The 22,465-nt window shown below is 38.7% G+C and overlaps 2 protein-coding genes across 7 annotated transcripts in view; both read right to left on the bottom strand.

The window, feature by feature from the left end:
* Positions 1-476: 476 nt before the first annotated feature.
* On the bottom strand, positions 477-13,070 carry UBE2I (ubiquitin conjugating enzyme E2 I). Of its 4 annotated transcripts, XR_005952465.1 has the most exons (8): positions 10,786-10,834; positions 8,850-8,928; positions 8,529-8,612; positions 5,879-5,951; positions 4,117-4,226; positions 3,865-3,944; positions 1,000-1,137; positions 477-612 (listed from the first exon to the last, which is right to left on the bottom strand). XR_005952465.1 is itself a non-coding variant. In XM_041401915.1 (7 exons), the coding sequence occupies exons 2-7, from the start codon at positions 8,913-8,915 to the stop codon at positions 1,074-1,076; spliced, it is 477 nt and encodes a 158-aa protein (XP_041257849.1). In that variant the 5' UTR covers positions 8,916-8,928; positions 12,931-13,070; the 3' UTR covers positions 477-1,073. The 4 variants fall into 4 exon arrangements, 3 of the variants coding, with proteins under 3 accessions (XP_041257849.1, XP_041257848.1, XP_041257847.1); XM_041401915.1 differs by lacking the exon at positions 10,786-10,834 and adding an exon at positions 12,931-13,070 and having other exon boundaries at positions 477-1,137; XM_041401914.1 differs by lacking the exon at positions 10,786-10,834 and adding an exon at positions 12,599-12,756 and having other exon boundaries at positions 477-1,137.
* Positions 13,071-15,044: 1,974 nt separating this feature from the next.
* Positions 15,045-22,465, bottom strand: part of KCTD5 (potassium channel tetramerization domain containing 5) — a 31,137-nt gene continuing 23,716 nt past the window's right edge. For all 3 annotated transcript variants that reach the window (XM_041401909.1, XM_041401910.1, XM_041401911.1), the window contains one exon: positions 15,045-21,138. Coding sequence is in view for 2 of the 3 variants with exons in the window: in XM_041401910.1 (XP_041257844.1) it covers positions 21,109-21,138 (30 nt within the window). In the remaining variant the exon portion in view is untranslated. The remainder of the gene's footprint in view (positions 21,139-22,465) is intronic.

Here is a 22,465-nt window from a genome sequence, read left to right as displayed (position 1 = left end):
TACATAATTTAACAGATTTCATTTACAGAGGGAAACTGATTGCATAGAGCACATTCTTTCCCTAGAAGCTATATGCATTAATATATGGAAAGAGGCACAAAATTATTTCCAATAAACGAGCGCCAGTAAAAATCCTCAGCATTCCTTGGACAACTATTATTGTTCATATCAGTCTAAAGCTCACGTTTTTATATTGACGTGGTCACACCAGTATGCTGATCCCATTATGCACAGTAAGCAATTGATCTCTGCTTGAGGAACTGATGAGAATTGCTGCAGTTACCACACATGGCCCAAGGATGGGCCACGTATATGCTTCAGGTCAGAGACAGGCAAAACAAATGAAGGCAACGTCTAAATCAAAGGCAAACGCAGCATCACAGGCCTTAAAAACAGAACTTGCACTGAATTGTGTTTAGAGCCGTTTAAATGGCAGTTTTTAAATAATCTTAATGAAGATAAATGAAACAAAGCCCTTTATATAAACAGTTTATTTACTCTAAACAGCAACACAGACAGAATGCCATATAAACACAAAGAAAGTGATGCAGAATAAGGATGCTGGCTAACTTTGGATCTCAGAGGCTTTCTTAAGCAATAACAACCTAGTTTCTGAAAGATAGAAAAAAACAAATTCAGGAAGGGAAGGGGGTGGAGGGCATGATTTTTTTTCATACAGCCAGCTAGAGGCTAAATATAGTTCTAACATTTTAAAGCATGCCTGCATCAGATAGCAAAGTAACTAGAGATACTAGTGAATTTATAGAAGTATAAAAGTTTATAATTTTACAGCAGTTGAAATACTGACATCAATATTAAAATAAAAGCAAGTTTTACATAACAATCAAAAATACAAAAGACTGAAGGAAGAGACCCTGTATGAAAAAACTGGGGGCAATTCAGCAAATTTAGAACTGTATACAACTGGCGAATATGGAAAATGGCACACATACAACCCCCTCCCCTTATGTGGATATTAATTGAACATAGCAACATTACATTTTGCAAAAGTTTTGTAAACAAGTTCTTGCCAAACCAATCCCTTCCTTTTTAAGATGCTGCGTGACAAATGCTTATGATGGTGCAAACTTCTTGGCTTGTGCTCGAACCCTCTTTTCATATTCCACTCTGTTTTGGCTGAAAAGAGAAAGGGTAATTATAGCTGGAGAAATCAGAGGCTGTATAACAGTTAGTTTCATAATGAAGAGAAACAGAAGTCATTGCTGAAGGCAAACCCTTTTGATAGCAATTCACAGAACACTACGATAAATTAAAGACTTTTCTGAATGAGTATGGTACTGTTCAACTAGTTACTTCCATCACTGGTTGTCAAATGATTGCACTGACTTTGTACTGTACCAGTCTCTTCGAACAGGTTTGCACCTGCTCTTCTCGAGACCAACTGTACCTCATGTGCAAACATTCCCTCTGAATGTTTGTTCATCTGAAGTTCTGTACTCCCCACTCACATTAAGACCTGAGGTCATTAATAACAAATTCCAGTACCCTAAAAGCACAAAGTGAGGAGAGCAGTTCACTAACGGTGGACTTCATATGGTTTGAAATTATCATCTTTACTGCTTTGGAGAGAGAATGGAAACACTCCTAAGAAACAGGAGAATGATAATGGTGTGGTCATTTCAGCCTTTATCTCTACAGACCCTGACTCACAGATTTAGGTTTATCCTAATCTTCAGGGGGAAAAAAAGCTAGCTCAACACAGCTAAGTGTAGCATAATTGCTATCGATCAGGCAACTATGTCCAGTCACTAAGCCTCAGACTTAAGATGTAAAAGAGCAAGTCCTTTGTTTTCTGTTCTTGTGCCAACAACGGATAGTAGTAGCATAGTAAAGCATTCGTTTACATTCAGTCGTCCATTCTGTATTAGCTGTCAGAAGTGTGAGCTGAGCTAAATAAAATTTTGTAACCATTACTCTTCTGCCAGAGATAGAGTGACTAGATTTTGCAGACAGCTTTGCAGTAAATTTAACTTACTTCACACTATGAAGGCTTGCTGCAGTGAAAGAAAAAGAAAAGGCAGCAAATTATATCCTCAGAACTTGACAGACTGGGGGGAAGAAATGAAACCAATTGTGGTCACATGCAATGAACAATTACTAGCAAAGAGACTGAAGATACTCTTCTCATGAGGAGATTTACCAGCTTTATTCTGCATTTTTTCCTCTAAGTTATATTGCATTGCCACATGAGAACATAGCCTAGCTGTTAAGTCTGGCACCCATAGAATCCACACAGAAGAATGCCTTCCATAGTAAACCCTGAATGCCTACAGCAAAGAGGAGGAAGTAGGCTAGCACCTTAGGAGTGCTGAAGTTACTGAACGACAGTACCAAAGGAATCCTGAGAATATGTATTCCTATTCTGAATGTTTATTCTTGAAAATTTAACAACTCGTTTAAAGTTTAACAACTCAAAGACCTCTATGTAAACAATGGTGCATCTTCTGCAGTATTTATCAACTATGCCAATATTACAGATGCATGCACAATCCTGCTCTGTTTAACTTCTACCAGATATTCACTAAGTGGCAAGAGACACACTCTTAGACTGCAGAATTAACAGTAACCCATCTGAAATACTCTGCATGTCCAAGAGACATGAAAAGCATAAATGGGAGACTATACATACTTGAAGTAACAAAAATCCTGTAGTATTTTATACTAAAAAGGTATTTTTCGCCCCTGGAAGCACTTTAAACAGAAAGAAGACTAGCCAAGACTGGTTTTGTACATACATGCATGTGGAAGGTGATTAAAAAGAATAAAACACAGACTATCTATTCATGTACAGCAGTATACTACTGAAGCCTTCTTCATCATTCCTGGCTCCTACAACTGTGCCCACTTAACTGTCTTCTGTATGCACACAACTCCACCAAGCCTTCGGTAAGTACTTTAAAAAAATAACACTGAGTGAAGCCATTAATTAAATGCAAAAACCACTATCCATCCCCTATGTTTCCTCTTCACTAGGACCCTAATAAAAAAACGTATTTAACATAGCTTGCAAGTATGGTCACATAAAATGTTATTTTTCAAACTTGGCACTCCCCTGGAGGCCTCTTCTGTCCAGAATTGTAATTCCACAATTCCACCTTGGTTGTTATTTCTAATACTACTACCAGTAGCTACCAGTGCCAAAAGCATTTGTTTAAAATGTTTTACTTCCTTAAAGATTATAGAACAGATATCCATTTTTAATGGTGGGAAAAATTTTAAGACTAAGATGAAAAAAACCCCCAAAACCACAGAAACCCAAAAAGTCTCTAGCTTACAAATTATCCCCTTTCCTGATCAATGCAAACTTCATTCTACTAAAGCTACACGCTTTTTGTACTTTTCAACCTACTCTTTTGGAAGATGTAGTTTTCCCAAGATGCCATGTTTCCTACAGTGACCACAGCTCTCCTTTGTCCTTCAGGCACAAGTTCTTACAGGTATGCACTACTGGGCAGAAGTAAGTTACTCCTGTACTGATAAATGTGACTTGTCACCTAATTCAGTCTCCTCCTGGTGTCACGACACCATTACACCATATTGTTACTATCTGGCCTTTAAGGGAAAGGACTCTGTGTTCGGCTAGAACCAGGATGAAAATAATGATATAAGGAGTCTTCACATCTTATTGCTGTTGCTTTGCTATTAAAAGCTCCACTAGCCTAAGAGCCACGCAGTTACCATTTTGTTCAAGTTTGGCACAATCTAGGCAAATTCAGAGAATACAGTAATGAAGGTAAGAAAATTCCCCATGTCATTTGTAAAAACATTTGCATGTTATACTACAAGTAACAGATATCTGTAAGCAATATGACAGCTTTCAGACTCATATGCAAAGACACTTACCAGTAAATTGTGTAAGCCTCTGCTTGAGCTGGGTCTTGAATATTTGGTTCATTTAGAAGTTCTTGTATGCCTAACAAGATCTATGGAAAAAGGAATAGAAGTAACAGCCATATATTATGGGTATTACTAATAGAGATTCAGTGAAAAACCCTTAGAAACCAATTTAGGTACACAGAGTGAACATTTTATATTTGTATCAGATAAGCAAGCAAAGCAAAAGTATTAAGAATATGTCTAAGTATCACTAATGACCTGTTTAATTGTGATTGCTGGCCGCCAGTCCTTATCCTCCTCTAAGATGGAGAGACACACAGTGCCTGAAGGATACACGTTTGGGTGGAATAACGGTGGTTCAAATTTACCTGATAAAGAAGAAGAAATTAATTGCATACAGTGCTAAGAGGAAGAGGAGAGAGTTGGGTTAGATCAATCAGGGGAAACAAAACCCAAAAATCCCCAAACCAACACTGGCAAAAGACCCTCAAATAAAACCCCACCAATTTCTGGAGCTATTATTACCAGTTTTCTTCTTGGCTCAGCCCACACCTAAAATAGAAACTCCATCACATCTGTGATATCAATCCAGGCAATCCAACATTGTCTTTTTGACTGGCAATCTTTTGGTTTAGGAATGGAAACGGACAAAGGAATTCGTAGTAGCTTTGTGATAAAGACCTTTTAAAAACAATTCTGTCTTTTCAGTTTTACATACTACTACATAAAGGAAAGATACTACCCTTCACTCATCTTTTCTCTCCTCACTTTAAAATAATGAAAGTTTCATACAAGGAAGACTTAGGTTCATAGCATTTTTTTCAGTTTCATATTTTCCTACGTGTAATCGAGATGCACTGAACGAAAGGAACCAAGTTTAAATTACAAGACTAACTGAAGGCTTGTGCAGCTTTCCTTCTGCCATTCCATCTATATTCTGGCATTGCTTTTAATCTTTACAGGACTTAAATGCAACAGCTAGCATCTTCAGTAAAGTAATGAACACTCCTTTTGCAGTACATGAAATATCTACAGATTAGTGCAGTTTTCTCATCCATCTGACATCGCAAATATTCACAAGACATAAGTCTTGCTGCCCTATGAAGTTCAGTGGTACTTCACAAGCTGCGCTGGTAGGGAGTTTTATCAGTCACATGTACATCTTACTTTAAGGCATGACAATGCCTTTTAGCACTGTCAGGATGTGAAAACTGGTATTTTTCAAGAAGGTAATGTGAAATGTTGTCAGTTACAAGAAGTGTTTGCCCCTGTGTTACATGTATTTAGGTGGTATCAAACAAAAGGAGTAGCCAGGAGCTGATAGACCTGAAATATGCTTACGTGATGGGAGATGAATTACTGCCAAAAGAGCAATTTGTAATTGCTGTCATTGATTTGAGAAGGTAGCCAATTCAAGAACCAAGAAACCATGCAATGCAATAGATGTTTTCAAGTTCCTATAATAGGTGAAGTTTCAGATAATATAAAGAAAATTCAGTTCAAAAACTTAATGAGACTAGGTATCTGAACATCTATTAAGTTATACACAGGAGCAGATAAAGAACAGATTCGTATTTTAGAGCAAGTTGATTAAACGGTTCAAGTTATAGAGCCCTTTTTTCCAAGTTCCTGTCTTCTGAGTTCTCAGCTTAGAAGACCAACAGTAAGAATATAGGGATTTAGTCTAAGCGTGCCTACATATTAGTTTCCAAGGACAGCTGATAAAGTAGTGAGCATTTCAAGCGATGGTGTGTCGCTTCCCTCAAAGTTTGCCGAAAGCAATCTCCCTCCCCTCCCAATTCTGATATATTGAGCACTTAGCTGATTTCATCACAACTTTGTGATGAAATGCAAGAGGGTGGGGAAAAAAGAAAAAAAGCAATGTGTCTTTAAAAAACAACAAAACAAAATCGAACAAAACTGTAAGAAAGTAACAACCATTTGTAAGAACCTCATTGATTAATTCAACACCGTTCTAACAAACCAGTGATTTTTAATTACCTGTGGTAATTTTACTTACATTTTGGGGGTGAAGAAGGGTAGTCATCCTTGAAAAGCATCCGTAGTTTAAATAAGCCTCCTTCCCATGGTGTCTATCAAGAGTTAATGTAGAAAAAGTCAAAATTGTGGAAAAAAGCTTACCAAGAATACAATTTCTCAGGCAAATCACAAGACATTCTTCTGCTACACAGCAGAAAATAGCTGTCCTGCACTGTAGCACACTGTCTAGACTATGGTAAGCTATTCTACCTATAGAAGAAGCTGAAGTGGAAAGGAAAGGGTTTCTTTCTTCAGCTAGTAAGTGATGCCAACTCATCAACACAGTCAGGGTCATCACCAGTAATTCCATATAAAAGTAAAATTTTCACCCTACGCAAGAACAGAATACTTCTGAAATTTTACACTATACATGTACAATGAGGAAGGGGCTGTTGTACCCCCACTAAAGTTTGAGAAGATAGGAGATGGATACACCCATTAAGCATTACATAAGAATGTAAATGCTTCTCTTGTGCCTTATGAGAATTTGGCTAATAAATCCACAAATGAACTAAAAATGTGGACAGAACTGTACTACCACCACAGTTAATGAGATTCACTAGTCTAAACTAACCCTGTGTTTGGTAGAATGTAGTCTCACAGATTCCATTTTTCTGTACAACAAGAAATTTTAAGAGGCTCTTTATCCCTATCCAACACTGGGAAGGGCACTCATAGGAGCAGTTTCCATGACACAGAGCAAACCAAATAAGACAGTACTTCTCAAAAGGGTCATATAAACAAGAAAATGAACCATCTAGCAATAGAGAAAAAGACTGTCTCAAATACACAAAACACAAAGAAAAAGCCCATCTTCTGACAAACTGAGTTCTGCTAAGAAGTGTAGAAATACAGAAAAGATTCTTATAGCTGTAAAATTTATTTCTCTGCTACTTCTCTGTAACTTGCCCTTGCTATGGAAACACGGCAATGAAAGTAAATGTTGGGTTGATTTTTTTAAAACAACTGGAGTAAAGATGGTCTCACATCTTAAGAGCAAAACTGATCAAATCTTATCCTCATAGACAGACAGATATATTTGAAGACCACCTTAGAAGGAAATTCTTTATTATTTCTTATCTGAACTATGTGATTTTTAGCTGAACGAAAACCAAAACAAAACACCCAAAAAACCCACATGAAAAGAAAAAAAATCACTCCATTGTCATTGGTATTCATTATGCAAAGTCTCAAGCTAGAAATGGAAGAAAAACATGCTAGGAATTAATAAGATAACACATTTCCAGAAGTGAATGAGTTTTATTATATTTGCTATAGCGTATTTAAAGAACTCATTCTAAATTGCTGTAGTCAGTTGTCAACAACTAGAAAAATCCATCCTCCATACCTTCTCAGAGGATCCTTTTTAGAAAGTACAAGCCTTTTAATAGAATAAACTACCTATTACATAGAAGAATAGAACAGTTGGCGAATTTTTTATCATTTTTCTGATAGAGCAACATACCTTATGGGTGAAAGATAGCACCCAAGCCCTACTAAGGCTAACAGTATGACCGCAGTATCTTCGAGATCATATGGGATTATGGGACTAATTGCAGATGTTTTTTGAGTCAAATTTCAGGTAGTTAACAAGTGATTTGCTGTCAAATAAGTGAACAGAGTATCCCACCCAGGACCAACACCACTTCAATATTTAATCTGGCTGACAAGAAAGCATTTTGGTGGTTTCAGGAGCAGTATAGGATGTCTCCAAATACAAAGGGAATAGAGAGCAACTGCTTGGTCTGACAGAGATGAGTAAGTCATGCTGCTTCTTGTTAAATGTAATTTTTTTAATTAGCAGGAATCACATCAGCCTAACTGATCTTTTCCGGATGTGACACATCTTCTACTACACATGAAGCTGGCTTTAAGGCCTTGTTCGCTCCATTCTGTGGTTTACAAAACTTCAAAGCAACACAATGAAGATTTTGTATGGCATATAAATTTTACCTAAGTACTTAAAAGTGCCACCTCCGTAAGGTTCATAAACTGTTATGGGGAATAATTTTGTTCAGGCAGAACACAAGGGGATGAGTTTTTCCTTACACTGTGTTAGAATATTTGTTGGTCCTTCTTTAAGAACTAACTAATGCTGTGCCCAGACAACTACCAAAAACTAAGCTGCAACTGTAACAGCAGTGTTATGTTCAGCATTCATCTAAGACAGCATCACACAGCCTGCAGGTTTTGCCTACACACAGATTCTTCTGAGAATCTAAGAAACAAGATCATAAGGGTATTTAGGCAAATTGGCAAAAGAAAGTAGAAAAGGCAAGGAAAAAAAGTCCCACACTGAAGACCCGAAAGAAAGAATTAAAACCCCCAAATAATTAATAGTAGTATTTCAGAAGAAGCAGAAGACAACCTGCAGTTTCAGTACAAGACTCTTAAACACTCCTCTGAAAACTTGTATTCTTCAGGTGCCACGTGCCAAGAGTTGAACAGGTTTACGGTATACTTTGTTCAATATTCCTAGTCCATAGCACTTTTGATTTTAAAGTAGCAGCAGGACACAAACTTCTTTATCAAACTATACGTAAGGTAAAACTCATTTGTCAGTGCAATGCATAAGCAACTTCAGTTAATTTTCACCATAAATGAGAAATCAGGAGAACACTAAGTCTTACCCCTTTCTTTCCTGGAATAGCACACTCCCAGTTCATTAGATTCATTGTGCCATCTGGATTTTTTGTAGGTACTGCTACAAATCCCTGAATCAAGGCAAAAAGACATATGGTGAGGATTTTAAAAGATGTACTTAAAATACTTTGTGACATATTTTATCTTTACACAAAGTTACTTCTTTCTGCACTACTTTTTTTTTTCTTTTCAATTTAAAAATATTATTTTTAGGGTTTTTTAAAAAATCCTATCAGGGTAATGAAAAAATCACCACCAGAACACTGAAACAATTGCAGAGTCAGATATTTGGTAGCTTTCATACTTACAAAAGGATGATCTTTTCTCCAGGCTTTTCTCTCCTGTGCAAGTCTGCTAAGAGCTATGCCAGACATATTCAGAGTCGCTCTAAAACAAAAGCAATTGCTGTTAGCATATATTTTACTTATGGCAGAAACAATCACTATGCGTTTATAAACCCTGCTCACACAGAGTAATTCTGAGCTCTCATTTTCACTTCAATAACCTAGGCACGTGTTTCTGCACAGCCAGCAGAATTTATCATCAGGAATAACATCAAGTTTCCCCATGCCATCAAGTTCTTAGTTACTGGACTTGACCTACAAAATTCCATCCTTACCTTATTGCTCTATATTTGAACTCCATCTTAGAAGAAACTTTGACAGTAGCTTAACAACAGAAGCACTGTTAGTAATGGCAAAAGTGCTCAGACTTCCTACTTGTGCAACTGACACACACTCTGTTTATCTTCTTCCTACAACACGTGAGGTATGGCAAATTTCTTCTGTAGGCAAACACCTGCATTACTCCCATTTCTGACAACTGGGAATAAGAAATGCTACTTTTTTGGGTAAATTCTCACTGAAAGCCAGTAGGCAAACACCTGCATTACTCCCATTTCTGACAAGTGGGAGTAAGAAATGCTACTTTTTGGGTAAAGTCCCACTGAAAGCCAGTATTCCCCACAAAAGCAACAGGGGTATAGAATTTAACAAAGTCATCTCAGTTTTGCAGCGATGCTGCTATAAAACTTCTAGACAACAGCAGGAACAGGCAGCAACACAGAACTCAGCTGAGGAAGAGCAAGCAGCTCATTCCACAAGACAGATTTTAAACTGCAGTATAAACTGAAGAATATTTCTGCACCTTCACTGCCTTAGTAACAGCCAAGCATGGTGACCACAACTACAGAAAAAATATGCAGAGCACAGGTCATTCACTACTGCATGACACAGAACAACAGTTCTAAACAGGATGATTGCACGAGTGGTGCTTTCAAATTCAGGGGACGATTCTCCATTCACCCAGAACAGTACTCAAAGTGAGTTTATTTTTCATTGTCAAACTGTATCTAAACTCAGGGTTTCACTATCCACATGCTCAAATTCCAATGAAGGTTTTTAATCCTTCTTGTAACTGCACTTCCACACATTTTAAATAAGAGATGATAACTGGCAATGGGAGAAGTCAGGCCAATTTGTTCTCAACCCAACATGTACCTCATAAGCCTTTTTGACAGCAGAATAGTAGAATGCTTCCAACTTAACAAGTTCACAGAGTGACTGAAAGCAGTGTTACCACTCTATTAAAACAAACCCTTATACACCGGTTAAGAATGATCCAAAATTTCACAACCTATCAATATGTTGGTTACTTATATGAAGTACTCCAGTCTACTACTATTACAATCATATGAACTGTAGACTTTTTAAAACACCAGATTAAGCAACTTATGCTGTTCCTAGGACAATATGTATTTTAAATCTGTTCTTCAACCTTTTCAGCCCGTTTTGACTAGATGGTCATATTCCCTAATTCACCTTCAAAGCAGCAACTAAATTAATGTCAGATAAAGCTTTTTAAAAGGGACAATTCACACTCAGTGGACATGCACACACACAAAAATATTCCTACATTCAGTCCGACTTTCCTCTAGTATTCCATACACTTGTATCTCAATTATAGCAGAAGACTTGCAGGACTTAGTGAATCTGTACACATGACTACAGATTTTAGTCTGTTCACAAGCAGGAGATGCAGAGCCATTGAAAAAAAGATACCAGTAGAACTGAAAAAAAAAAAAAAAAAAAAACAAAAAACCAAAGACAACAAAAAACATCTCCCTTAACCAAATTATACAGGCAGCAAGTTTTAATATATTGTAAGCGATGCAAATGAACTGCATATACAGCAGAACTTCTGCTGTGCTTTTGGTACCTAGTAGTCCAATGTACTAATACTAACCTCCCCATCACAGGCTGAGAAAACCATATTCGTTTATAAACCATCCAAATATTCTTCCATAGTTCACCAAACTCAGCTACCTTTTCTGTCAAAAGACACATTAGAGGATGCTTTTAAATGCATTTATTCCACTTCCAGTGGCTAACAGCCAATTATTTACCACATGAACCTCAAGGGAAATGCCAGTTTCTCACTGGGTAAATAAACAGTGGACCTTCTGCAGTATTTCAGTAACCCAGTAACTTTTGAAGTAATTGAAAAAAAAAAAAAATCCCAAGTTTTCAGACCATGCATCCTACTTGCTTTTGTTACACACTATACTGTGCCCTAGTACAATATAGATTTTTCTAATGCTCTACAAATAACTTTCCAAATCTTGAGGCATTTGAATTAGTTAAGCACTGAAAAATTTCAGTGTGTACGAGAGACAACAAGCTTCACATATATGGTTCCCACAGACTTCAGTTACGTCGACAAGAACAGCCAAGCATCTAAAACCTCATCAGTCTATTAGAAAATAAAGATTAAACAAGAAGACTGAAAGCCCATTTCACAAACTAAGGTCTCATTAGTTAAGCATCCCCTCAAAAGCACTCTGCTAACAAACTGTCAATATAGATTCTCTACATCCCAATCTATTAATGTACTACATTACCAAAAAGAATTCTGCACCAGAGGAAGTCTATTCAACCCTATTTTTGCACACGCTACAAAACTCAAAGAGATCAGTCTTCACATTTTGAGTTTAATCCCGCAAATTCGCCCCTGCCATTAAGAGGTAGTAACGTCCCCTTTACTGCCATCAACTCAAAATGTTAACAGAAACTTCCAAATTTACTCAGTAGCTTGCCTTTGCTGCTGCTACTGCCTACTTTAGAAAAAGAACAAAATAAAGCCATCACGCTCATCACAGATGCAAGTTTTTGCGCCCCATTACGGCATATCTTACCTATTCACCTCCTCTGATGGAGTGGAACAACCTACTTTCACACACAAAATGCACGTCTTGCAAAGAATCGTTCCCGTGCCACAAACAACTCTCTAAATACGTCAACAATATGCTCCTGGCGGTTCAAGAACTTTCAGTACGACTTACTGATTCCAAGCAGCAACAAAAAAGACCCCAAAACGATAAGATTGCTAGCCTCACATTTTCACTTTGCAGGTTAAATACTGACATAGAAAGACAATATTATCGAAGTAGTTTGCCCCGAACTATACCAACTTTATTTTTCCGAAGGGTGGAGAAAGCCACGGTCTAAGCACTCTAACTCTGGACTAGGATAGAAAGTCTCTGCTTGCGGCAAGAGAAAGGTTTCAAGAGGCCGAGCGGCGACCGGAGTCGCACATTAAACAACAGAAGATGCCGAGCGGCGATGGGCGCCGCGTTCGACGGCCAAGTAACCGGACAGGGCCGAGCGCCGCCCGCCACCGCGGGCCCGCTGGTCCCGTCGGCCCCGCGAAGGGCCGGGGCAGCGCCCAAGGCCTGCACGGGGCACCGCGGGCCCGCCCGTCGTTCCCGGGCATACACCCGGCGGGGCGGGACGGGCTCGCGCAGGCCGAGCGGTTCCACGCCCTGCTCGGCGACCTCCGCCCGCCACCACCGAGACCTGCGGGGCGCTCAGAGCCTCAGGCGGATAGCGCTGCGCCGGCCGGCCCAGCCATAAGGCAGGAGCCGCCGGGCCCGCACGCCCATGGCCGCCGGTCCCGTCCCGTCCCGTCCCGTCGCAGGCGACGGGCGCCAGCCCGGCCCAGCCTCGGTCCGCTCCCCGACCCCGGGGCCACCCCGGCCCCACTCCCGGCCGGGCCTCACCAAGAGCCGCCGCCGCCGCGCGTGTCCCGGATCGAGGCCGCGCGAGTGACCCGGATGTTCCCGCTCCCGCTGCTTTGTCTCCACTCCGGAGTTTCCCTCCCTCTCGCCTTGGCGCGGAGCGCGAAAGCGCTATTCTGTCCCTCGGCCCGATCCGTCTGTGATCCTATCGTCACGCTTTACGCATCCCCGCGACACAGGACCCAGAGGCGCCCCCAGCAATGCCTGACTATGAAGCACCAGAAAGAACTCCACACGGGGCTACCCCAAAGCCGAGCACTTCCTCCCGCCTCTCGCTCCCACCAGCTCCGGCGGAAAGCTGAATCATTTTTTACCTCTGGCGCCGTGGGAGCCGCCTGCCACTTAAGAACGCCTGGTCCGTCGACGGGCGCGCGCAGGTCTGGCGGGCCGCACTCAAGCCGGGCCGAGCCCCGCCCCCTGTGCCCGGCCGAGCCTGATTGGAGGAGGGGCCGCGGCTCCGGAGGGGCCTATCAGAGCGCCGGCAGCGGCGCGGAGGGCGGGCTTCGCTTCGCCCCCAGCCCGCGCTGCTTTCACCGACCTTCACGGATTTAAGACCTGGGTTTTGTTTCCCATTGCTTTGTTAGTTTGGTTTATTTTGGTTGGGCTTGGTTTCCTTTCCTTTCCTTGGCGGGGGTAGGGGTGTTGTTTGGGTTTCTAAGAACGCATTTTTAGTGGCAAGTAGAGTATGAATCACATTCTATTCTCATCGTGAACGTCTCTTTCTTAATGAAACTGCGGAATTTTTAGTCCAGAAACCACTGCCTAGCTATGCCTTGCACTAGTCTGTGTCAATGTCACTTGAACGATGTTCTGTGTAGTATTAAAGTTCAAAATGGTTTTCTTCAGAACTCTAGAATTAGCTATTTCAATAAAAAATCACCTAGATTCCAGTCAGCCCTAATCAAAATATATGCTGAAGATCACTGCACCTAAGAAACCTTTCACCAGTAGCAAATGCCCACCACAGACCAGGATAAGCACATACTCCCCGTGTAATTTTCCACACAACTCCAGCGGCATTAGGAAAAGCAGTGGAAACTGTTATCGCCTGGCTTACAGGATCTCTCTGATGAAACTGAACCCATTACAGTCTCTGATAATGCCACATGCATATGGACTATGTGTATATGACTACCAGGCAAGATTGCAGCACACTGAAAGATGAACAGCACCCTAAAAGGTGAATCTGCAGGATCACTTTCATCTTTCTGAAGTGAAACTTCCCACTGGAAAGGAAAACTAGTGCCAAATGAACCCTAGATGTTATAAAAGATCCAAACAGGTTGCCAATGACTTAGTCGTTTATGTCCCCTTCATAACCTGGTTTCTAGTTCAGGGTAGACACTTGTCCTTTTTGTGCTCTCATTTTCCCTAAATGGTGAAAACACCTACAGCAACAGATAATGTAGAATAGGAATTTGGGTTGAAAGTCATGCTGGCTGACTCTAAAATACCAATACTTTTAGTAGGACAGTCTGATGAAAATACAAATGCACACACTGATCACTTAATTATTGTAACTGCTGTACTTGACTTCTGCAGCAGTGTTTGTTCTTGGCACTTATTCTAGTAAAATTTAAATGCAATTAAATGCAGGAAATTAGTAAAATAACACTTCTACTGATGTTGCTGGATATACAAGGAAATAATAGAATGCGCTTTGCACTTAAAACCGACTAAACTGTTAAGATGAAATTCACTTCAAATGTAACTACAGCGCCTTTAGGAATTTAAAAATCATGGGTCTTAGCTTCTCAAATTCTTACTAGCAGTTCGGAAAATAAGAGCTGTCCAGTGGTCTTCTCAACACTAATACTCAATTATAAACTTTTATATAGTTGTAGAGAACACAGCTGTCAAATTTCCTGGATAATTTCAACAACCTGTACTTTGTACTTAAATAATTTACTTCCTTCAGCCATTTCTATCCTTGAAACTTACTATACGTTTGCCTTATTACAAAGCATCAATTTCCATTAGCTTAGTTTTTCAAACAAAGGAAGCACTTATATCAAAAAGCAAAGAAGTGGATTCTAGAATCTCTGATGTTAGGCAGGGTGGTTTTTGAGTTGTGCGAAAGAAAAGGTAAGCAAAGTGATTGCTTAAAAACTTTTTCATGTGATTATATATCCATAAAAGAGACAACTATTTCCTCCTACAATAATCAGCACGTCACAGCAACTGCAAAGGAAAATAATTTCCCAACTGGTATATATCTGAATAGACCTAACTTTTTTGTGACCAAGTCTTTGGGGCAGCAATAAAGGATACTTCTCCTTTACAAAGGAGAAAGCGTTATGCTTTGAATCACTGCACAAATATGCAATTGCATTTTACATCTGAAGTGCTAAACTAGGAATTATCACAGGATATGACACTATGAATATCAATTAATGCATTTAGAAAAGACAGATGTAAGACATCACACTTTAAAAGGGAAAAAACAGGTTTATTCCATGCAGTTTACAATACACTAGTGTTATGAAAAGGAAGTTAAAAAATACCCATACACATTTCGTTTGTTTGTTGTGAAAGTGATGGTTAACAGTAACCATCTTCAAATTGTTTGGGAAGCCCTAGCAGATTTTTTTCAGGGAAATTTCCCTGAATTCAGTTTTTTGTCTGTGTCTGTGCTATGAGTTTTGGTTAATTCAAATGCATTAAAACCAAATCATAACTCAATTTTTGCTGCAGTAAGAACACTTCAGACATAATGAATTGGCACAAAATAAAGTGTTATTGCTAATCCACTATCCAGGAAATAACATGTTGCAAGTATGGCCACTTGGGTATAAGCACAAACAGCTGATGCACAACTAATTTTGAGACCAGTGATTCGGAGGAAAAGGTTAAAAAAAAGAACATTTGTTGAATTGGGTAGGTGATCCTAAAGAGTGCATAGGAAGTAGATTTCTCATAGCTAAGTTGAGGTAAGGATAAGGGCAGAAGCAGGTGGAAAAAGCTGCCATTTGATACTCCTTCAGTTTGGTGATCTTGTTTCAGTTCCAGTAGAGAGGTTGGTAATATTCCTTTTAAGAGTGCCTTAGCACTTGCTTCATTCTAGCAAGTACACATGAGCCAAGTTAATGTGAGTAAAGTTGTGCAATAAGCTTTTGGAAAATCTTCAAAAGTAGCAAGAATCATGTACATAACAAACACTTTTACTCTTTATTCATTTCAGATGACGAGGCCTCAAAATCACAGCAGGTCTCAGGTCAAAATTTAGGCTCAGCTTTCTAAGGTGAGGAGAGCACTGTCACAGAACCTCTTCCACTCACCCCCAAAGTAACAAAATTTTTAAAAGTTTCTCTCATTATAGTACTTATTAAGACATAACATCCTGAAGAGAACCCTCTCATGCCTCCAGAAAGCTATATTGGCAGCAGTATCTACTCACTGAACTTCTGAGAAGTTTATGCCTTGGTAGACATCACTAAAGTAAAGGTCAACTAAGTTGCAAAGAAATATTCTGTGACAATTTCCTGGGGCAGAATCTTCCCCAAAGCTTCTCTCTTGCCAGTGCTGTTCATAAATGTCATTAGATTTCAGCAAAGGTAATAATAAAGTGGAGGGCAAGTGTACTGCCTTCTCTAGTGTGCCCTTATCCAATGTGGGTAGTGAAAATCCAAGCCACATAGGAATACTTACATCTGCAATTGGTTCAGACATTCGTAAAAATTATTTTAGAGTCCATGAGTTGACAGGAAAATGGACTAGTTGTTTTTTAGATATTGTATGTATTTGGAATGTCAAATTAGCCCTGGAAAGCATTTTAGCCCTTAGCATTTCTGCTCTGAAAATGGAAAGAGTTCCTTTTGACAGTCATCTAGGCAAACTGGACAATACGATCTTTTTAGCCCTTTAAAGCTGCTGTTCATTAAGAAGCCTTTAAAGACAGCTCCTGATTTTTCTTGAAACAAAAGAAAACTTGCATGACACTGAGTTCAGAGAGCCTTCCACATTTCATGATTTTTAAACTGAATATTCATACTATTTAAAGAATCAATAATTCTAGACAAAGCCCCACGTAAGATCCCAAGACTGTCCTCAAAACTGGAGATAGCTGCAGTCTAAATAACAATGAAGGAACAGGCATCACCCTTAGGCTAAAGTATTTCAAAACGGTTGTGTTAGAAAAGACACTTCTCTGATGTCCACACAGGTTTTACCCCTACTCTCTTAAGATAACAGACACTATTAAAGGCATAACAAAATTTCATCTCTTTTCAAAAGCCCCACAGTTCAAGGGCTGATTGAAAAAGTTAATTTGAAAAAATTGAAACTTTTGATATGGCGAGAGAGAGAATAAAAACAGGAGAATGGCACTTTCTGATTTTATCACATATTAAGGGAACAAATCCCCAGACGTCAGGCTTTAATTTGACTACCATCTTCCCCAAAAAGCCCAGGACAACTTCACTCTTCTCCCAGTACTTCCCAAGGAATACATTCCAGTATATCTGGGTAACTATAATCCAGATTCTATTTAATTCCACTGAACCAGATACTATTGCATTTTTGCCCTCCAAGTTCATTTTTGTAATATTAATAAAGATTTGTGACTAATGTGTGTTAATTTGCTGCTGGGATCTCTCTACAGCTTAAACAGAGACTGACAACTCTCAACAACTTCAACAGACATTCACAGAACAGCGTTGTGTTATGAGAAGCACTTTTCTGATAACAGTTGTTGTCAGCAGACTTGTTCCCTTGGTTGTACGCCTGCAACCAAGTTATCTTTTGTTTAATCTGCCAGTTTTCATTTTTCTCCTGAAAAAAATCCCAAAAATACCCCTCTCTCAGAAAAAGAGGAGATCGATTCAATTTTTGAATCTGCAGGAAACAGTCCTGTTTCTAATCAATTATAATGGTGCATTCACATTGCTAGAAATGGAGCTATACAGCTAGTGTCTAAAGAAAAGCTCAAAACAGTCAGATGGATTCACTGAGCTTCATTTTTTAAGAAATATCTTCTCCTAATGCAACAATGCAGGATGAAAGGAACTTTTATCATTACAAGAGATCTGAGTTTGAAAAAAACACAGTACATTTTCCAACTGTTATGAGTATATGATTGTGACGATGGAAACTTTAGTAAAGAATCAAAAAAAACTTCTAAATTCAATCAAGTCTTTGACACACAATTAAATTACTTTGGGATTAAAAACATGCAATTAACTGTAATCCATGGAAATCCCACAGTAAGTAGGACAAAATCCCAGGTAACCTTTGGGCTGGGAGCAGCTGAGTCAGACTGTACGTTTGGATAGTTATTATGGACCATGTGACATTAGTGTCTTCGAGGCCTCAGAACTACTTGTTCATTGCAGAGAAATTCTGATTCACTTGCCGCTTAAAGAAGTCAAAAGCATGTAATATAAAAATGCCATCTGCAACAAAGGAAAAAATAGCCTCTGAGAAAACCTAAGGCAAACAATACGCTGTCTCCTAACTCAAAGCAAGAAATTGCTATAGCAAATTTGAACTTCTGTTTTTAAACAAGTTTTGCAAGAAGTTTGTCATGTAAATGTCTTTAAGGAATTTCATCTCTTTCCCTTCCTGCTTTATTCCTTCTGCTATGGTCTTTTCAAGCTCAGGATCTAAAGTTTTAACCTGGAATACTGTTCTGATTTAACAACAGAGGAGCTGTGTATGTCCAGAGTTAAGTCCAAGGGGTTTGCAGTACAGCTTTGCAGTTCCAGCCTGATAGGGAACCCCTCAGCTCTGCACAGTCAAGGCAATTCTCAGGTAGGTACTCTCCAAATGGCAGAAAAAGAACAAAGGAATCCAGTTTTAACTGTACAGGTACATTACTTCCTTCTTGCAAGATCTTAACAGATGAAGCAATGTTTGCAAAGCCTGGTAATGCAGATTGGACTCTAATGTAATTACCTGGTTACTGTCACTAACTTTATTTGAAACTGCAATAGTCAAACAAAAAGAAACAAAACTTATTTAGGGATAAATTCTTAATGCCTTGAAAAAAGCTGAAGAGAGCATTTCCATCTATCTGAAAGCCTTGCATGATCACAAAAATTAAAGCAATAATGACAATAGCAAGAACAGGAAAGTAGTTAGTTCAGGTGGCCTCAAACAACAATGTATTTTAAAAAATTTACAAAGTACCTGCCCACTAAAGTTCTCTCTTTTCTTTCCTTCTTAAAATCTTCATGAGATATTGGAAACAAAGTGCAAAAAATTATTAAACACTCATTTCCCTAAAATTAGCTACAGCAGGGATACAATGTAAACTAAACTGCAGGTAATCTCAGCATAGAAGTAGGTTTTAAAACTGAAAATATTCCAGTGGGGAAAAGCCCCCATACTTAGAAAAAACCACTCTTACACATACTCTAAATTTGTTCAGTTTGCTCAGTTTGTTATTCATGCTTTGCTGATGTCATTCAGTAAAATTTCACTTTATTAAATAGTCTGTCCTTTTTGGGTTTACTAAGAGAGGCAACAGAAATGCTGATTCAGAAGGATCACTGTAAAACTGGTATTTTAGGCATTAAAATCCACTTAGATCAATGCTGAATTACTCTGTAGAGCACATCGAGAAAACAACAAGTAACATGGTTGGCTGCAACTGGCTGCAATGAGCCGGGGAGCTCAGAGATTTTGGTTGAGTCATACTGCTTAAAAACACAGTGACTACTGCAGCAGAGGAAATGTTTTAATATACAATTAACACAGACAATTGTTATGCTTATTTTCAGATACACAAGATAATCCGTCACTATTTAGGGGACATCTCTGTGCTCAATTTCAGCTGATAAAATATGGGTACCTAAAAAAGTATAAAAGTATAAACATTTTCCCCTACACAATTACAGTTTTAGTAAATTAAATTCAGTCATAACTTCTTAAAAAAAGACAAAAATTGTATGTGTTGTGGAGGGGCCAGCAGCTTCCTGTGCAGACCACATCCAAGTCACAAAATGCATTACAAATCCTTTCAAGCATTAGGCACACGGACAAAACATTTAGCCCATTGCTTAATCTGTTTAGTAGAAATGTTTCTTACAAATTGTTTTGCCAAACTTTTATCAATGTCTAAGTCCTTTAAAAAATAAAATAATAATAAAAAAAGTAGACCCTGGGTGTTTGAAAATCAGGCTTTTGTGTAAAGGATTACCTACAGTATATGCATGAATTCTGAAATTACTTAGAATGAAAACTGTAATGTCTTTAGAATTTAAAACCATCTTGTAGCTTTTTCAAACTCCCTTCCACTGGTTCCATGAGTCACTGAAGCCAAGTTTTATACTGTCCATTTCATTAAGTGTTTTAAAGATGTGCTGAAGATTTTGCTCAAAACATAGTGTGTGTCTTGTGTATTAGCCTTTAACAAGGACAAACTAACAAAGCTGCACCACATTCTGTTCAAACACTGTTCTTAACTGCATAGCTGAAACTGTATAGAAAGGTTGATTACAGGGATCCTGAATACCCAAAGTAATCAGGTTTTTCAACTGGATGAGTTTATGTTCACACTAAGGTTGATTTTAATCCAAGTCATAGAGACAGGGACTTAGGACTAGCCAGCTGTATTTCTGTAAAACCTCCAGCTCTAGAAAAATCTCTACTCTAATCCACACAGTTCAATGCTTATAAGCATTTTATAGAAGCACAAACACACATATGAGTACAAACACCTCCAAAGAAACAGAATGTTCAGTTGGTCATTTTAAGTGAATTTTGATTCCACTTTCAAGCATGTGACCAGGACTGGAGCGTAACTTTTGCAGGAGACTGTTTTAACAGAGGGAACACCAGAGGAAGGCCATTTTCTCTGAGTTTAGTTTTCCCTTTGGGTATTAAAATAAGCTATACATCCAGTCAATATATACACCCTTCAGAGAAACCTTTTCTCTGTTGTGTAACTTACACATGCTAGTTTCAGTTGTTCTCCTAGGCTGTTATTACATAATAGATTATGTCACAGAACCATAAGGAATGTGCAGTATAATACAGTCAACTGGGGCTGACACTGATTCTGAAACAACGTATGCCCAAATACTTGCGTTTCTGGGCTGTAACATTTGTGTGTGCGTGTGTGTGTGTAAGTGTGTGTGTGTAGCACCAATTACATTGTCCTTTTAAGGTTTACAATGATTAGTAGGAAAAGGTCTCCAAACTGATCAACATTGGGTCATCCAGCACCAGACATTAAGTGCTACATGTCTCCAAGGAAAATATGAGTGCATGGTCATTTCTTTTCAAATGACCAGTGTCAATAAGCCAACAAGAGAGCACAACCATGCACTACAACCAAAACTTAACACACACTCCCACACCATCTATTCCCATTATGTAATCTTGCAATACTTCCAGAAGTTGACACCAGCTTATAGGCAAATATGGTTGAACCCAGATCAACAGAAAATTGTCTAAATCAGATTTTTTCTTTTGCAGCCAAGCCTCTTCAGTGTGACAATTCACTGCATCTTCGAATACAAGAAAAAAATTGTCACCGTTCAATATTGTCTTCACATCCTGGAACCTCGTTCTTGCAAAATCTGAAATAGACCAATAAAAATTCTATAAATGAAAATTAGCTCAATGTCATTCCTAAAGCATGGAGATCAAAGAGCAACATAATGACTACTTTAAGTAACTGGTAATGTGTCAGGGACCTGGTTCGAGGAAATTCCTAGGATCTGTGCTTCAAAATTGAAAAAAACCAGATTGATATGTACAATGTCTACTATCAAATACCATTAAAACAGGTGTAAAACACTGCTAGGAATTGAGTATCATTAATATAAATCATTAATACATTAATAAGACTTCAGAGTTGGCAATTGCAAAAAGCCATTGCACCTCAACCTAGTTCGGAAGTATGTTAACCTTGGTATATTAACCTTGGTACTTTACTAGGAACTAACTGAATTATCCTGAGGTCCTACGGGGTATATTAACCTTGGTACTTTACTAGGAACTAACTGAATTTAATCTTAATTTTTCCTGTTCCAGAAAAATGTCCTTAACTTCTGAAGTTTCAGATGCAAATTGTGTTCCATAAATTAGTACTGAAAACATGAACTAGCAAATCAAAATGTGCAGAAATGTCACACTGGGTGCGCGTCGATGCAAGTTTTTAAAGGTCAAGTACAACCTGGCAAGATTTAAATCAACAACATACATTTTACTTCCAGTTTTACTATTTTTTATCCTTTTCTGTTTCAGTTTATTTTGCCTCCTCCAGAGAAGGAAAGGATCCAAGTCTTAGGACTGACTGTTCAAGCAACTATATTTTAATGTTGCTGTTCTAAACTGAATCACAACCAGCAACAATGAGGTAAACTGTTGGGCTGCATAGTACTCTAGAACTGCGTCAGCAGGCTGTAGAACCAATCATGACAAAAGGCAAACAAAGCATTAATTAAAGCTTCAAACGTACTGAGCATAAGTACTTAAGAATGTTAATCTGTAAGTAAAAGTCTTATGATACTTCATTTTCTTTTGCTCCTTTATAATTTTCTTAGTATTGGGAAGGGCTCTTTATTTCAAAAGCTTTCAAAAGAAAGCAAAGGCACAATCCCTTGACAATGGCAGAGCTGCCCTCAAGATGGATTTTCCTTCTATTATGATCTTTGTGTAGCCTGATGTTACAACAAACACTCAGTAGCACATTCCAGCCCACAGAATCTGCCAGCACACACAAACACTTCAATCTCTGCTTGTAGGGTAAAGGCTGGCAGCTGATTCACACAACAGTTTCAAGTATGGTTTTAAATTTTAACATCTGAGATATTTGGTTTCCTTTTAATATTGTTAAAATGGCTATTATGTCTTTCATAGTGACTGAAGTCAAGCAAGGTCTCACCTGCCTTGCCCAAGTCC

The sequence above is a fragment of the Onychostruthus taczanowskii genome, unplaced genomic scaffold (genome assembly GCF_017590055.1).
Source record: "Onychostruthus taczanowskii isolate IOZ18803 unplaced genomic scaffold, ASM1759005v1 scaffold19, whole genome shotgun sequence".
Classification (NCBI taxonomy): domain Eukaryota; kingdom Metazoa; phylum Chordata; class Aves; order Passeriformes; family Passeridae; genus Onychostruthus; species Onychostruthus taczanowskii.
This window is presented reverse-complemented; position numbering and strand designations above follow the sequence as displayed.

Excerpts from the sequence above, each read along its gene's own strand:
- UBE2I (XM_041401913.1), bottom strand. The coding sequence starts at position 10,829 with ATGGTTTATAAACGAATATGGTTTTCTCAGCCTGTGATGGGGAG. Across the intron at positions 8,613-8,849 it reads GGAGAAAAGATCATCCTTTT|GGATTTGTAGCAGTACCTAC; the intron begins GTAAGTATGAAA and ends GCCTTGATTCAG. Across the intron at positions 5,952-8,528 it reads CTATTCCAGGAAAGAAAGGG|ACACCATGGGAAGGAGGCTT; the intron begins GTAAGACTTAGT and ends AACTCTTGATAG.